The following is an 18,743-nucleotide window of genomic DNA, read 5'->3' on the forward strand; positions in this document are numbered from 1 at the left end:
TGAGAGAGAGAGAGAGAGGGGGGGAACGGGGTGGGAGAGAGAGAGAGAGAGAGGGGGAACGGGGTGGGAGAGAGAGAGAGAGAGAGAGAGAGAGAGAGGGGAACGGGCTGGGAGAGGGGGAACGGGGTGGGAGAGGGGGAACGGGGTGGGAGAGGGGGAACGGGGTGGGAGAGGGGGAACGGGGGTGAAAGAGAGACTCAGGCATGAAAGATGGACAGAGACAGAGAGAGAGAGAGAGAGAGAGAGGTGGGAGAGAGAGAGAGAGAGAGAGAGAGAGAGAGAGAGAACGGGGTGGGAGAGAGAGAGAGAGAGAGAGAGAGAGAGAGAGACGGGGTGGGAGAGAGAGAGAGAGAGAACGGGGTGGGAGAGAGAGAGAGAGAGAGAACGGGGTGGGAGAGAGAGAGAGAGAGAGAACGGGGTGGGAGAGAGAGAGAGAGAGAGAGAGAGAGAGAGAACACGGGGTGGGAGAGAGAGCAAATCAGTAGCTGCAGTAATGTTGTGGTGAACAGGGAGCCAAAGGCCAGACAATTGGGATTTTGAGAATGCAGTTGTAAGCAAATTGAGAGAGAGAATGTTCTAGGGATGGACACAGATGGAAGTGATCAGTGGTTGCCTTTTCTGTGATTTATATGATGAAATGATGCTCTCTGATCCCCAAAAAATATAAAAGATAAATTTTAAAAATAAGCTGGGTGGTGCACTGCTTAGTAATCTGCCCTTTGTTGTCTGAGGCCTCGGTTTGAATGCAACTGTCGCTGCTGACTGAGGTTCCTGTGGAATCCAGCACATGACCTGATATCATAGAACTGCCCGTAATTTGAAACTAAGTTCATAATATTCAGAAAGCCAATAAAGATATTGGGTGTGGAAAATAGAAAAAGTCACATTGCTGCAGCACAAATTTGTCTACACTTTTCACCATCAGCATTTAGTGAAGGCTTCAGCCTCCAAAAATGTGTCCAACTAGTAGGTTTGCACAAGTATCAATTGTTGTTCAATAAATTAGCTTTCCACTGGAATGAATTTGGCTTTCATCTCATTTATATCCTGTTGATGTAGTTTGGATGCCATCACACTTCCTGCTCTTTTAAGAATGACATTTACAATATGCTTTGTGAAAATTTACTCTATGTGTAACAAAACAGTAAACATGTCGTTTAAAGAAGTATTTTGATTTCACTATATCTTCCCCAATTTTACAGCAGAGCAGAGTGAGTTTTTGTTTGGCGTATGATATATCTGACTGCTGAATGCCGAGTGCCAACACTTGGAAGCAGAAATTTGTTCATATCGGGCCACCTCTACACTACCTGTGTGGCCTGCACGGCATTCTTCAATATCATAGAAAAATGTCATGCAGGTCGTGGCCTGTGGTGCTGCTTGCTCCTGGGAATCGAAGTGAGTTTGCGTTGCACAGTTAGAAGCAGTGCTACGCAAACAAATTTCTCCCCCCTTGGTGTCAAAGGTATAAAAGTGTGCATAAAGCAGTGTTCAAAATGCATAAGGATAATTACATAAGCATGTTAACTTTTGTTTTGAGGGCAACAAGTCTGTAAATGGTTAAAATCTAAGGATATGTAAAACACCTTACTAAACAAAAACAATTAGGAATCACCTTCACTCCTTTCAAATTATAAGAATGTTTCTGGACTGCTTATTCTTCTTGGCGGCCCATCCACAATGATTTTAAAAATTGATTATTAAGGAAGACAGCTTTTCAATTTGTTTATAAAATGTGTCAGACAGAGCCAGGCAATAGCCACCCATTGAAGAAAACAGAAATATTGACACATTTTAGGCACTTGGTACTTTCCAATGTGTAGGCGAGCCTTTACTGATGGACTTTCCCTACAATTAGCGTGTGTGTCTGTATAAGAGCTCTGTTGAAAGCATTTCTCGTTCGTTTCCTATGGGACAAGAGGAAATATCAGATAGAAATTCAGGACACTTGAGTAAGTTCTCAACTGGGAATTAATTCTTATAATTTTTATATCAGGGAAAGTCCCACAGTTTGCACTGGTTGCCTACTTTTTAGTTTATAAAACTGTGAATACTACAAATCTAAAATGAAAACAAAGAATGCTAAAAATACGCAATTGGGGGTAATTTTCCAACTTTGGATTATTGGTGGGGAGCCTCACCGGGCAAAAGTACATTTTGGAAATTCTGACATGCACCACCTGTGATTTTCTGACCATTCACAATAATGGTTGGAAAATAGTGCCCTGTACACCTGAATTTCTGATACTAGTTGGATTACGGCATAGACTTGACTCCACAACTTTCTGAACAAGAGCAACAATGTTACCAACTTTGACAATTATAGCAAAGGGAAGTAGTATCTGTACAGGCACTGTGTCATGCTTCAGACAAGGCCAAGGCTGCTGGCCATTTGCTTTACAGCTGAGGATTGGGGTTTACACACAGCCATAATACACCAAAGACAAGATGGTTTGTGCATTTGCATTGTGATCTATCAAATTGCTGTTCGGTTGTATTTCCGTAACTTACACTCAAACTCTTGATGCTCTCAGACCAATCCATGGATGCAATCTGTGGAATTGCAGTGAGAATTATACTCAAAGCCTTGTTTGCATTCTCCTTCATTACTTTGAGGACCTTTTCCACAGAGACCTGTAATTTAAATAAGGAAAGAAAAAATCACTTTTCCTTACAGGAAACAATTTACTATCTCATTCATCTTGATGGTGGAGGATTTCCTCTGTGTGTTGTGTGTAACAAAATTGTAAACACTTTCTTTGTAAAAACAGTTTATGATTTCTACATTTAATGCCAAAGGAAACTGTTCGACACACTTTCCCCACATTATTTCCCAGGGCCATATGCGATCCTTGATAATGCAACATATAATACTGTTTGAGTATTGTAGATGACTGAGATAGATATACTGTTACAGATACTTCTTTCAACAATACTGACATCATAACACTTGACAAATCAGATTTACTTGGAGTCACGGTATTTCAGGTTTGACAATTTTTTTAGATTAGAGATACAGCACTGAAACAGGCCCTTCGGCCCACCGAGTCTGTGCCGAACATCAACCACCCATTTATACTAATCCTACACTTATCCCATATTCCTACCAAACATCCCCACCTGTCCCTATATTTCCCTACCACCTACCTATACTAGTGACAATTTATAATGGCCAATTTACCTATCAACCTGCAAGTCTTTTGGCTTGTGGGAGGAAACCGGAGCACCCGGAGAAAACCCACGCAGACACAGGGAGAACTTGCAAACTCCACACAGGCAGTACCCGGAATCGTACCCGGGTCCCTGGAGCTGTGAGGCTGCAGTGCTAACCACTGCGCCGCCCTAAATGTTCCATGACAATCTTGATGCTCCATCCATTAGTACTTCACTTTGATGATAAAGTAATCAGTGATATCTGGTACCAAACATATAGTTTCCAGCTGAGTTGCACACCTGGTACAATATTAGGGATTAGGTTGACCTAAAATAGCACTTTCACCTCCGAGTCAGAAGAGTGAGAGTTCAAGCCGTATTTGAGAATTCAAACACATAATATAGTGCAGTGTTGATTGAGTACTGCATTGTCAGGCATATTTTGTCTTTTAAATGAGATATTAAAGTAAGGTCCCTGTTCTGGTGATCCAGGTAGAATCAGGTAAATCCCACAGCATTATTTGAAGAGGAGCGGGTTGTTTTCCCAGTGTCCTGGCCAACATTGCTTCCTCAATCAATCCCACCAAAACAGATCAAATGATCATTCATATTGATTTGCCATTTGTGGGAACTTGCTGTATGAAAATTATTTGCTACATTTGTTTACTTAACAATGGTGACCGAACTTCAAAATAAAAATCAATTAGTTTGACTATGAAGTGTCAGGACATATAAAATATAAATGCCTGGTTTGCATGTGAACTAGGAGCAGGAGTAGGCTACTCAGCCCCTTGAGCCTGCTCCGCCATTCTACAAGATCATGGCTGATCTGTTTATGGACACAACTCCACTTTCTTAGTTTTTTTAGTTTTAGAGATGCAGCACTGAAACAGGCCCTTCGGCCCACCGAGTCTGTGCCGACCATCAACCACCCATTTATACTAATGCTACACTAATCCCATATTCCTACCACATCCCCACTTGTCCCTAAATTTCCCTACCACCTACCTACACAAGGGGCAATTGCTAATGGCCAATTTACCTATCAACCTGCAAGTCTTTGGCATGTGGGAGGAAACCGGAGCACCCGGAGGAAACCCACGCAAACACAGGGAGAACTTGCAAACTCCACACAGGCAGTACCCAGAATTGAACCCGGGTTGCTGGAGCTGTGATGCTATCCACTGCGCCGCCCCTGCCTACCCCTGATACCCTTTGGCACCCTTGTTTGTCAAGAATCTGTCTACCTCTGCCTTAAAAACATTCAATGACCCCGGCGCCACCGCTCTCCAAGAAAGAGTTCCATATGACCCTCAGAAAAAAGATTTCTCCTCATCTCAGTCCTAAATGGGAATGTCTAATATTTAACATTTTTTCTTTTTTGTAACATTTAAAGGAATGATTTGGATTTCCTAATTCACCCTCAATGTTTCTGTGACTGTTGCCCATACTTTTGACCAAAGGTCTTCCTTGCAAGCCTCCCAAACTCCATCCTACACTAACTCCAACTCATTCTAAACTCTGCCACTGCATCCTGTTGCACACTCATCTCCAGTTGTCCAAGAACCCCATTCTTGTTAAACTCTACTGGTTCCCTGGCCTATGGCTTGCTGATTTCAAAATAGTCATCTTCAGCTTCAAATCCCTCTATGGCCTGTTCCACCCTACCTCCGCAATCTTTTTCAGGCTGATGTCCCAGCTTACACCCTCCGCTCTCCTGACTCTAGCTTACTGGGTGCCTCCTTTCTCTCTACTCAACCACTGGTGGCAAAGACTTCAGTCATCACATTTTTCATATACTCCTTCACCTGAGAAGTGGGTACTATATGGAGAGAACATGTTTGTTACACTTAAAAAAAAGCTAAACCAATCTTTATTTGATTATAAGGATGTAGATATTAAGAAAAATGTTTCAGTTAAAAAACTCTAATTGGCATTTTATTTTTTAAAAAGGCTTAACTAAAACAACTGTGCCTTTTCCCCTTATGAAATAAAGTATATCACACTATGACCTATACTATTAGCCTGCTTTCATGTGTACAGTGCTCAAAATTCAAAGCAACCAGTTTCTGTATAAATGAACCACATTTGCATTGTAAAGTATATATCCAATATAGCAAGCAGATTTTATTCAAATTATTGTAAAAATGATATATAGCATAGACCTTGGCTGTAAAAGCTTTTGATAGATAACCAAATTAGCCATAGGTACCCCAAGCAGCCACAAACAAAACAAATGTCTACCCTTCCCTAGTGAAGTTTCCTTATACCCTTAATTGAGAGCTGTGGCAGCTAATGATCGATAGCTTACACAAATGGCATGTGTTGCCATGCTTTTCTGCACAAGTGTTAGAATACCTGATGCTTGGTTCCACTTAAATGCAGACATATGATAACAGCTGGTCCATTGAGCCTATCCCATCCCAGCATGAAGTAATTCCTACATGCTATCAGCCCCCCACCCCACCACCCAATGCAACCTAGCAAACTCCTACGAGCAGCAAACAAAAATGGCCAATGTAGCAAAAAATAATCTCTACGGGACTATGAATCTCGTTACTGTCTTTCCACAAATGCTGGAATGCTGCATTCTACTGGTAGCACTTCTGGTGGTGACAGGATTTTCAAACCATGTGCAATATTTGTGCCAGTGACGGTGATGTAAGAGTGCACAGCACAATGGAAAAATACACACACGAGCTTACTTAATCAGGCCGGAGGTTAATGACTAGAATTTGACTTCCTTTGTTGTTCCAAGTTATAATCTTGCATGATACTTTACAGGTCATACTTGACTTGACTTGACAACAAAACATAAAATGACTTCTGTATGGCAAACAACTCGATGTTTATTTAATGCATCCTCTTTTTTATATCAAATTAAGTTTTAAAAGAAGTTTGTCTAGAATGTTTATCTTTTGATTTTTTTTAAGAAGAATTTCTAATATAAATTTCTGGTGGGGTAAAGAAAGCAGTCAGCTATGGAAAGGGTCGATGTGGTTAATTTTTCCACTTCAAATTTTCCTGAGAGGACTAATGAAGCATGAATAAAATGAACTTCAAAAGATAATCTGGACAGAAGATAGTAGAAAAGATGTCTGAAATAAAAATAAAGATTACACAAATAGTACAAGCATGTGAATGGGCTGCTGCCATGGCTACAACACTAGCATCTACCCGGCAATGTGGAAAATTGCCAAGGTATGTCCTGTCCACAAATAGCAGGACAAATCCAAACCGGCCAATTACTAGCCTGTCTACTTTCCATCGTCAGCAAAGTGATCTAAGAGGTCTTCGACACTGCTATCAAGCAGCACTTGCTCAGCAATAACCTGCTCACTGATGCTCAGTTTGGGTTCTGCCAGGGCCACTCAGCTCCTGACCTCATTACAGGCTTGGTTCAAACATGGACAAAAGAGCTGAATTCCAGAGGTGAGGTGAGAGTGACTGCCCTTGACATCAAGGCAGCATTTGACAAGAGTATGGCATCAAGGAGCCCTAACAAAACTGGAGCCAATGAGAATCAGGGGGAAAACTCTCCCTGGTTGGAGTCATAGCGAGCACAAAGGAAGATGATTGTGGTTGTTGTAGGTCAATCATCTCAGTCCCAGGACATCACTGCAGGAGTTCCTCAGGGTAGTATCCTAGGCCCAACCATCTTCAGCTGCTTCATCACAATGGCCTTACCTCCATCATAAAGTCAGAAGTGGGGATGTTTGCACAATGCTCAGCACCATTTGCGTCTCCTCAGACACTGAAGCAGCCAGTGTCCAGATGCAGCAAGACCTGGACAACATCCATGGTTGGGCTGATAAGTGGCAAGTAACATTCGTGCCACACAAGTGCCAGGCAATGACCATCTCAAAGAAGAGAGAATCTAACCATCTCCCCTTGATGTTCAACGGCATTACCATCGCTGAAACCCCCACTATCAACATCCTGGGGGTTACCATTGACCAGAAACTGAACTGGAGTAGCCATGTAAATACCGTGGCTACAAGAGCAGGTCAGAGGCTAGGAATCCTGCGGCAAGTAACTCACCTCCTGACTCCACAAAGCCTGTCCACCATCTACAAGGCACAAGTCAGGAGTGTGATGGAATACTCTCCACTTGCCTGGATGGGTGCAGCTCCAATAACACTCAAGAAGCTTGACACCATCCAGGACAAAGCAGCCCACTCGACCGGCACTCCATCCACCACATTCACCACCGAAACACAGCGGCAGCAGTGTGTACCATCTACAAGACGCACCACGGCAATGCACCGAGGCTCCTTCGAAAGCATCTTCCAAACCCACGACCTCTACCACCTAAGAAGAACTAGGGCAGCAGATGCATGGGACACCACCATCTGCAAGTTCCCCTCCAAGCCGCACACCAGCCTGATTTGGAACTATAGCACTGTTCCTTCACTGTCGCTGGTTCAAAATCCTGGAATTTCCTTCCTAACAGCACAGTTGGTGTACCTATACCCCAAGGACTGCAGTGGTTCAAGAAGGCATCTCACCACCACCTTCTCAAGGGCAATCAGGGATGGACAATAAATGCTGGCCTTGCCAGCGATGCCAAAGCCCATGAACTAATAAAAAAAAAGCAAAAATGGTTCCTTCATTCAATCACTACCAATAGGCAAGCAATGCATGACATTCAGATCGAAAACTGGCAGCTTAACAAATACTCCTGTTAAATGGATGCTTCCACTAGGTAGGGTATAATGTATGGATTATGGACAATTTAATAACACAATTCTGATGGCAGTGGAACTGCTCCTTGTGAATGTAAACTACTTGTGTGTGTGTGTGTGTGTGTATATATATATATATATATATATATATATATATAGATAGAGATAAAAATCCTGTACAATTGACGGCAACTGGAAAAATTCATACTGAAAGAGGTGAATTATTCTATGCTTCATTAAGATCTTAGATGCAGAATTACAGAAGTATGAGAGAAAAAAAATCATTGGACTACCATTTTTCTGACAGGCATGTGAAAAATCTTTAATCTAAGTACTCATACAAACACAAAAACATCAATCAATTCTTTCTGCTCTCGCATCACTTCCAGTGGCTGGTACAAGAAGGGCATTCACAATGGTTTTAGATTTTTGCCTGTACTGAATTTCTTAACTTGTAATATTTCTGTCATGTTAAGTTCCACATTTTCACCTTAAAAATAAGCCAGCAGGATGAAACCAGGACGATTATCATATTAATTTTAAGTGGTAATCAGTAAACAATTCTACACAATCTTGAGCATTTCATGGCACTGTGATTCGTGTTTCCCTTGTGACACCCATCAGACTTGGTGCCATTTCAGTACAATCACTCAGAGGGCCTTGGCTGGGTCAGACATTTGGGATCTGCATATGCCCACATCAAAGAGAAGGCATTTCAGTCAGGCTGGTGGCTTATTTGATGGCTTGGAAAGTTGACCCATAGACTTAAGCGACTGTCTTTCATAGACATGGTGGGTAAGCTGTGCTGTAGCAGACAGCAACAGGAAGTCTAGATCAGTTAGTTTTGGAACAGCTTAGCTAGAAAGTGTGCCCATACCTGGAGAGATAGTAAAATGGCATCTGTAGGCATATCTTCAGAACTGATGAGCATGGTTCTCACTGTGAAAGTTGCATACTGTCCATTTATGAGCTTTATATAAAACAAACCCAGTGGTTGATTTGAAACTGTGCCTGCCTTGATAGAATGCTTTTCAAACCACTTGTCATAAAAGAGAATGTGTACGCATCACTTGCAATATCTCAGTAGCTTGTACCTACAAAGTTTCACTTTTCTGAACTCCATTACATGCCCCTATCTCGATAACCTCGTCCTACTCTACAATGCTCCGAGATCTCTCTGCTCCTCTAACCTTGGCCTCTTGAGCATCCCCAATTTCCATCGCTCCGTCATTGGTGAGCATGCCTTCAGCTGCCTGGACCCAAGCACTGGAATTCCCTCCCTAAACCTCTTTGCCTCTCTCCTCCTTAAAGGTACTCATTAAAATGTACCTCTTTGACCAAGCTTTTGTCATCTGTCCTACTACCTCTTTTTGTGGCTCAGTTTCAAATTTTGTTTGATAATGCTCCGGTGAAGCACCTTGGGGAGTTTTATTACATTAAAGATGCTATATAAATGCAAGTTGTTGCAGTAAAATATGCAATCTGATCAAAGAGGATTTGAGGTCCGCTTATAGTAGAAACCGGTGACAAAATCAGAGAAAATACCTGGTGGAAAACCCCAAATTCTTGACAGATGGTTCAGTCAACACAGTGTTCCTCGAGCCGGTATACCTCATGGTGGTGGGAAGTGAGCCAATCAACATGTTCTGCCTTTGCATCCCCCTTTGGCTCAAGAGCGCCATTATCAAAGATTTGGCAACGTGTTGTATGGTACCACTGGCTGGATTTTGTGGGGCCGGCAAGGCTCCCAACAGTCGGCAACCCGCCTCAACATTTCCGAGCCCCGTCAGCACGATCTTGCGTTGGTCCAGCCTTTAAGTGGCCGGCTCCAGGGTCCCTGTCCCTTTAAAGAAGGGGATCTCGTCTCCAAGCATTTTCAGCCGATCACAAGGGCGACAGCTCAGCAGTATTGGCAGCACCACCAGGAGCAGTGGCCACTGCCAATACTGCAGAGGACTTGTACCCAGGTGCAGTGCTGGAGATCCGGACCTTAGGTAAGTTTGGCGGGGTGACCGGGCTAGTATGGAATGCCCTGGCAAGTGGTGGGCGAGTGTGGGGGGTGGGGTGGGGTGGTCTAGAGAGGTGGAGGTTTTCCTGGTGTGGGTCTGTTGTGGACCACAGATTGCCTACAGAGTGGGGGGGGGGGGGGGGGGGGGTCCCACCCCTCTGCAGGGAAGGCACCTTGTATTACTGGGCGACCTCCCTGTGTTGCGGAGGTACCCCCTGCAGCTGATTAAATCCCAGTGGCAGGGGGTGGGGTGAGGTAGTGGGAAGAGACTCTTAAGTGATTGTTAACAGGCTACTTAAGTGCCTCAATTGGCCTCTGGGTGGGAAGGCCATCGTTGGCCTATCCTGCCCCTGGCAAAATTGCTTGGTGACAGGTTCTCCACTGCCCACCTCCCATCGCAATTCTATTGCCCACCCCCCGCCCCCAGGCTCCGACCCCGCCTCAGGGGGGCCTATAAAATCCAACCCACTGTGTAGAGAAAACCTAAAGCCAAAAGAAATAAAGAATGTGGGAGTTGGGTGCGGAGGGGGGGATAAATAAATGAAAACTGTTGTTGCAAAATGAAAGTTGTTGCAAACGACAAATAAATATTAATTGGGCGGCACAGTGGTTAGCACCGCAGCCTCACAGCTCCAGCGACCCGGGTTCAATTCTGGGTACTGCCTGTGTGGAGTTTGCAAGTTCTCCCTGTGTCTGCGTGGGTTTTCTCCGGGTGCTCCGGTTTCCTCCCACAAGCCAAAAGACTTGCAGGTTGGTAGGTAAATTGGCCATTATAAATTGCCCCTAGGTTAGGTAGGTGGTCGGGAAATATAGGGACAGGTGGGGATGTGGTAGGAATATGGGATTAGTGTAGGATTAGTATAAACGGGTGGTTGATGGTCGGCACAGACCCGGTGGGCTGAAGGGCCTGTTTCAGTGCTGTATCTCTAAAACTAAAACTACTTGCATCATGCCAGTTTACCTGAATCAGACTCAATTATGTTCAAGCATTAAACAACAGAAGGGCCTAAATGCCCAAATCCATAAGCCATAATCGTTCCTCTCATTCTCTTTGTAACTTGTGATGGTGGCGATCCCAGCAATGGCAGCCACTGTTGGTATCCACCAGTGCTGAGTTTCGCAGGTGTTCTGTCTGATGGAAGATTAGTGCTTTTAAGAAGAGCCAAAGAGCAGCTTTTCACCTGCTCCACCTGGTTGCATAGGGGCCTGGCTTAGTTGCAGCCACAACTGAAAGGCTTCAGTGGAGGAAATACACACGCACATTAAAAATAAGGAAACAACCAAAAAAAAAACTTAAGTATTCAATATTGTTATGAAAGGCATGTGAAAATTCCTGGGTGAAATGCTTGAAAGCCAAGTCACCCGAAGATAGCAGAGCACTGGCACTGCCTCAGGCATTATTGGCAGAAGTTTCAGAAATAACATATTAGGGGCAGGATTTTGGGTTTTGGGTCGGGACCCCTGATGTCAGGGTCAAATGGGTGTCACAATAACCCGCTGCGAGAAGAACAGTCACCTGGCAAAGATTTTCCCTGGATTGGTCACTTAGTGGCCAGAGGGCAGGCTTGCCATCCAATTAAGGACTGCGGGCAGGCTCTCAAAATTGGAGGGCAATCAGGAGGCCCTCCAGCTTAGAAGCAGCAGATCGCCTTTCCAGGTGAGAGGGGGAGGCGCCCCAAGATGGACATTTTAAATAAAACAAAATCAATTAAACATTTTAAATAAAGAATGCTCTTAACAGCCAGGCCACCAATGTGGACAGGAGGCTGCAAATGCTGCCTGGAGCACTGGTATCCTGGTCTGCTGCTAAGAGGCTGTCTTCAGACACCTGGCCTTGTTGCCGCTGCCTCAGGGATCCTGCAGGCCAACTAGAAAATTCCAGTCGGCCTCTGACAATAGGCCTTAAGTGATCATTTACTCACCTTAATTGGCTACCTGCCACTTGCAGGTGGGTAGCCCCCCCCATCCTCTAGTAAAATGGCTTGGGGCGGGATGGTGTCGGTAAACTGGCAGGCCGGCCGGCTGGCCAGCGGCGTCAATGTTTGCACCCAGTCGCCTCCGTGCGCACTCCCATCAGAGGCTAAAAATCCTGACCTAGCTCCCCAGTCTTCAAGTCTCCTCCTCAAATACTTTACCTTACAGTTTGGCCCTTTATGTTTAGTTATAAATGGGCTTGGCCTAACATAGCAGCTGAGAGGTGGGGTGGTAGTAGTCCCTTGATGGTGCTCAGAACAAAGGCTAAATGACAAAAATATGCACTTCCACAAAAAGCCTTTCGAAATACAATGTTTTTTTAAAATTAGAAACTTAAAATACAATTGCAAACATTGTGTGCACAAATTGTAGCATTAAACTAGAGATACCTGCTTCACACTTCAAATGAAAGGCTTCAGATGAGTGTACAAAATAATTAAGAGTGTGACTAAACATGCTCAAACACTAGATTCAGACACTGTCCTTGGCTTGTGTGGTGATTTTCCCATAGAATCAAAGATAACAGCTTTAACTTTTAAACACTTTAATCCTGAAGTGAGGAATGTCTCCATTGAATTTGGGCTTATCGAGAATCTCAGTGATGAGTATTCCAATACTTTTTTTCTATTGTGGGTACCCAGCATTAGCATCAAGTATTCCAACATCAGATACAGCGCAGGTTAACTGCAGAGTAAAAGTCCTTCTAATCTGCCCTAATAGTGTATCTTAGTTGGGACTTTGAAAGAACAACCCCTGTGCCACCTGGGTTAATGTCTATTTTCTGCACCAGCAACCTTTATAGCCTCTTTTAACTGACTTTTCAAACCGGTGCTGAATTGTCTTTGTACTGTGAATCTACAATTAATAACAGCTGGAATGAAACTCCAAAAAAAGCCCCACGACAACAGAAAGAGGAGACTTGCATCCCATTAATCTGGGCTAAATTCAAAATCAGGCCACAAAGTGAACAGCCATCAACTCCTTGTCACGGAAGTCAAGCATAGTGTCTGAATCTAGTGTCTGAGCTTGTTTGGTCACATTCTTCTTAATTATCTCAACTCTCAGGCTGCAGCATCTCTTTGCTGATGGTTTGCATATATTTACATAGCCAAATATTCACCCAGTAATTTTCCTGTGCTGCTACTAAGGGGACAACTGGAGAAATGGACAAGGCCACTCATGAAGCAAAACAGGTTCATTTTAAACATTCCACTTTATTATGAAATGGTTAAATTATTGTGTGTAGACCAAGCATGGCTGAAATCCTGCTCTGCCGAGAATAGAGCTCCAGCCTATGAACATCATGGTTGCATATCTCCATGGCAGTGACAAAAACTGCTTCTACCTGGTTTCACTCTTGGGCCAGCTGGAACCACAAAAAGGAGCAACAGTAAAAGGGCAATGTTGTTAAAACATGCTGGTAGGTCAGTAATACCAGTGAATTATTCCTTCCCTCCTCCCAAGCCCCAGTATAGCTTCTTACCATGAATAAAATAAAATAAATCAGAAGTAGGAAACTCAAGTTCCTCACAGAACTGACGAGTTATTGTGAAACACAGGTTAGCTAGAGACAATCTAGAGGTGCATAGTTATTTTACTCTAATTTACCTACAGACTGATTATAGTTTTAAAAAAGCTGTATTCCTTTAAATTGCCTCTGGAGACCGACCGGTGTTTCACAGTAACTAGAGCCCATTTTCCATGAAAGAAAAAGAGAATAGACAACCACTGTCAGCTGTACTGATAAATATAACTAATCAGATCTATCTTCCTCCAACAGGAGCAGAGATCCACTTTTTCATTGGCATTGCAAGCACTCATCGAAGATATCGTTCCATAGCTGGTTTGATGGTCACCTGAAATTCTTCATTATTTGTGCATATTGGGATACAGAATGCAGGATGGTCAGAATTAACATTACATCAGTTATTGATCTGGGTGAAAATTGTTGCAGAAAAATGAGATGGATGAACAGTGACTGAAAACATTGATAAGTTTGTTGTGGATTAAGACGACGCAGTCTTGTGTAAAAAAAAAACTGCAAGTTACAATGATCCAATTTGGACGACCAGCAACTACAGCAGCTTGGCAACAGGCGCCACACCGAAAGCTACAAAACGTCACTTGGCAGCTTCATGTGCGGCACTGTGGCAGAGCCTGCCTCTCAAGGATTGGCCTCCACAACCATCAGCAAAAATACACCATCTGAAGACACCCCATCAAATGTAAATGTATTGTTTGCTGCTTGCCCATCATTACCACCATTGGAATGAGGATCTTTAATGACATCAATATACTATACATGCAGAAAAATGGGTCCCTATATCCCAACTAACCTCCAACACGGCTTGGAGAGTATGGATGAATAATGTTATTTAACTGCAAGCAGACAGCAAGAGCTTAGTATACAGTTGCACTCACAAAACCAGATCAAAATCCAACAGGGAGGTAAAAATGCAAATTTTCAACAACTGGCCCTGAGGCATAAATATCAGAAAAGTCTCAGGTTTGAATCGATGTCTGCACTGAGTTAGTTCCTCTCAGCCAGAGTGGCAGTTTAACTCAATTAGAAAAGAGTGTTCAAAAAATCAGCTGTTCCTGACTGTGACTCAGTGACCTATTCAGAAAGTGCACGTGCATAGCTATATAGCATCTATGATGGCCCACATGGTTAAATACTCTGTCAAAACTCACTATCTCACATAGATGAAAGATTGACATTTCATTAAGTACTAGAGGGCTGCAGGGGACCTTCAGGGGAGCAGGGAGAGTAAAGGAGAAAAATGTGAAATTGGAGATTTAAAATGTTACTGCTTGCCCAAAAGAAGGTTTAGTAATGCATCATTTGTTTTATTCCTTGGTGTGACCATACAGAATTGGAACAATGCCTGTTATGGACTATGAGGAGGTGGTGGCATAGTGGTAATGTCACTGGACTAGTAATCCAGAGGCCTGGGCTAGTGCTCTGGTGACATGGATTCAAATCCCACCATGGCAGATGGTGAAATCTGAATTCAATTAATAAATCTGGCATTAAAAAGCTAGTCTAATTGTGACTATGAAACCATTGTTGATTGTTATAAAAACTCACCTGGTTTACTAATAAGAAAATCTGACGTCCTTACCTGGTCTAGCTTACATATGACTCTAAAATGCCCTCCGAAATTGCCCAGCAAGCCACTCAGTTCAAGGGCAATAAATGCTAGCCTATTCAGCGACGCCCACATCCCACAAAATGAATAATAATTTTTAAAAATCACACGCAGCGTTTGCTGCTGCAAGTTCAGATATCATCATGTACAGATTGGATCATTAATCATTCATTTAACAATCTCAACATAGCTGCTTGGCTCTTCCACTGTCAGGCCTGGCCACTGACTACTACTTTCATTGTGTCCCAAGTTCAATGTGGGTGTAGTTTCCCTATTGTCTGTTGGGCCAAATAATGGACATTCCACAGCGGAAATACTGGAGTGCTGAGTCTTGATTCACAACTGTGAACACCAACGTCCACTCTCAGGTTTTAAACTAAAAAGGTGGGACGGAGGGTTCAGGTGAGGGGAAATTTATAACTCTAAAGAGAAAAGAGCAGTGTGGTGATTTGAGTAAACATGAGCAGGAAAGGACAAGGCATACAACGGTAATAGCACATCAGTGAATAAGATAAAAATCAGGAAAAAATGGTAAAAACTTAAAATTAATGGCACTTTATCTGAACGCACGAATCATTTGTAACAAGATAGACAAATTAACAGCATAAATAGAGATAAATGGGTTTGATCGAATAGCCATGACAGAGACTTGGTTGCAAGAGGACCAAAATTGGAAATAAATATTCTAGGATACTTGATGTTTCAAAAAGACAGACAAAATGGATTAAGGGGTGAGGGGTTGGGGGGGGGGGGGGGGGGGGGGTGGAGAAAGGAGGGGATAGTTCTGATAATAAAGGATGATATATGAACCGTAGTGAGGAAGAATCTTAGCTCAAAGTTGAATGAGTATGGATGGAGATGTGTCCTGTACACAAAAAGCAGGACAAGTCCAACCCGGCCAATTACCGCCCCATCAGTCTACTCTCAATCATCAGTAAAGTGATGGAAGGTGTCATCAACAGTGCTATCAAGCGGCACTTGTTTAGCAATAACCTGCTCAGTGATGCTCAGTTTGGGTTCAGCCAGGGGCACTCAGCTCCTGACCTCATCACAGCGTTGGTTCAAACATGGACAAAAGAAGCTGAACTCCAGAGATGAGGTGAGAGTGACTGCCCTTGACATCAAGGCAGCATTTGACCAAGTATAGCATCAAGGAGCCCCAGCAAAACTGAAGTCAATGGGAATCGGGGGAAAGCTCTCTGCTGGTTGGAGTCATACTAAGTGCAAAGGAAGATGGTTGCGGTTGTTGGAGGTCAATCATCTGAGCTCCAGGACATAATTGCAGGAGTTCCTCAGGGTAGTTCTAGGCCCAACCATCTTCAGCTGCTTCATCAATGACCTCCCTTCAATCATAAGGTCAGAACTGGGGATGTTCACTGATGACCATTCGTGACTCCTAAGATAGTGAAGTAGTCCATGTAGAAATGAAGAAAGATCTGGACAATATGAGTGTGATGGAATACTCTCCACTTGCCTGGATGGGTGCAGCTCCAACAACATTCAAGAAGCTCGACACCATCCAGGACAAAGCAGCCCACTTGATTGCCACCCCATCCACACAGATTCACTCCCTCCACCACCAACGCACAGTGGCATCAGTACATACCATCTGCAAGATGCACTGCAGCAAAGCACCAAGGCTCCTTAGACAGCACCTTCCAAACCCGTGACCTCTATCACCTCGAAGGACTAGGGCAGCAGATGCATGGGAACAGCACCACCTGCAGGTTCCCCTCCAAGTCACACACCATCCTGATTTGGAACTATATCGCCGTTCCTTCACTGTCGCTGGGTCAAAATCCTGGAACTCCCTTCCTAACAGCACTGTGGGTATACCTATTCCAAATGGACTGCAGCGGTTCAAGAAGGCAGCTCACCACCACCTTCTCAAGGGCAATTAGGGATGGGCAATAAATGCTGGCTTGGCCAGCAACGCCCACATCCCATGAACGAATAAAAAAAAAGACAAGAAATAACAAGGGGCATTAAACACTAGTGGGAGTAATTTATAGCCTCCTAACAGGTTCTATACTGTTGGACATGCTATTAATCAAAAAATAAAAGGAACTTGTAATAAAGGTAATTTAATAATCGTGGATGGTTCTAATCTTCATATAGACTGGACAAATCAAATTGGCAAAAATAGTCTGCAGGATGAGCTCATGAAATGCAATTGAGACAGGGTGGCACAGTGATTAGCACCACCTGTGGGTACTGCCTGTGCGGAAGTTGCAAGTTCTCCCTGTGACTGTGTGGGTTTCTGCTGGGTGCTCTCACAGCCAAAAGACGTGCAGGTTGATAGGTAAATTGCCCCTAGTGTAGGTAGGTAGTAGGAGAATGGTGGGGATGTGGTAGGGAATTCTTTACACAGAGGGTGGTGAGTGCCTGGAACTTGCTGCTGGGGGAGGTGGTGGAAGCAGGTACGATAGCGACGTTTAAAAGGCATCTTGACAAATACATGAATAGGATGGGAATAGAGGGATAGGGTCCCCAGAAGTGCAGAAGGTTTTAGTTTAGACAGGCATCAAGATCGGTGCAAGCTTGGAGGGCCGAATGGCCTGTTCCCGTGCTGTACTGTTCTTTGTTCAATACATTGTGGAACCAACCAGAAAAGAGGCTCTTTTGGATCATGTCTTGCACAATGAGACAGGGTTAATTAGTGATCTCATAGTCAGGGATCCTCTGGCAAAAAGTGATCAGACTATGATAGAATTTCACATTGACTTGGAGAGTGACATACTTAAGCACAAAATTACAATATTAAAATTAAACAAAGTAATTTAGAACAAAGAAGAAAATTACAGCACAGGAACAGGCCCTTCGGCCCTCCAAGCCTACGCCGATCCAAATCCTCTATCTAAACCTGTCGCCTATTTTCTAAGGGTCTGTATCTCTTTACTTCCTGCCCATTCATGTATCTGTCTAGATACATCTTAAAAGACGCTAACGTGCCCGCGTCTACCACCTCCGCTGGCAATGCGTTCCATGCACCCACCACCCTCTGCGTAAAGAACTTTTCCCCTTTCACTTTGAACTCATGTCCCCTAGTAATTGAATCCCCCACTCTGGGGAAAAAGCTTCTTGCTATCCAACCTGTCTATACCTCTCATGATTTTGTACACCTCAATCAGGTCCCCCCTCAACCTCCGTCTTTCTAATGAAAATAATCCTAATCTACTCAACCTCTCTTCATAGCTAGCGCCCTCCATACCAGGCAACATCCTGGTGAACCTCCTCTGCACCCTCTCCAAAGCATCCACATCCTTTTGGTAATGTGGCGACCAGAACTGCACGCAGTATTCCAAATGTGGCTGAACCAAAGTCTTATACAACTGTAACATGACCTGCCAACTCTTGTACTCAATACCCCGTCCGATGAAGGAAAGCATGCCGTATGCCTTCTTGACCACTCTATTGACCTGCGTTGCCACCTTCAGGGAACAATGGACCTGAACACCCAATTCTCTCTGTACATCAATTTTCCCCAGGACTTTTCCATTTACTGTATAGTTCACTCTTGAATTGGATCTTCCAAAATGCATCACCTCGCATTTGCCCTGATTGAACTCCATCTGCCATTTCTCTGCCCAACTCTCCAGTCTATCTATATTCTGCTGTATTCTCTGACAGTCCCCTTCACTATCTGCTACTCCACCAATCTTAGTGTTGTCTGCAAACTTGCTAATCAGACCACCTATACTTTCCTCCAAATCATTTATGTATATCACAAACAACAGTGGTCCCAGCACGGATCCCTGTGGAACACGACTG

At 43.8% G+C, this 18,743-nt stretch overlaps 1 protein-coding gene across 1 annotated transcript in view; it reads right to left on the reverse strand.

The window, feature by feature from the left end:
* mtap (methylthioadenosine phosphorylase) overlaps positions 1-18,743 on the reverse strand; it is a 229,590-nt gene that overhangs the window by 8,606 nt on the left and 202,241 nt on the right. The window contains exon 7 of the mRNA XM_068030256.1: positions 2,512-2,634. Coding sequence (XP_067886357.1) covers positions 2,512-2,634 — 123 coding nt within the window. The remainder of the gene's footprint in view (positions 1-2,511; positions 2,635-18,743) is intronic.

This window comes from Heterodontus francisci, chromosome 4, assembly GCF_036365525.1.
Source record: "Heterodontus francisci isolate sHetFra1 chromosome 4, sHetFra1.hap1, whole genome shotgun sequence".
Lineage (NCBI taxonomy): Eukaryota > Metazoa > Chordata > Chondrichthyes > Heterodontiformes > Heterodontidae > Heterodontus > Heterodontus francisci.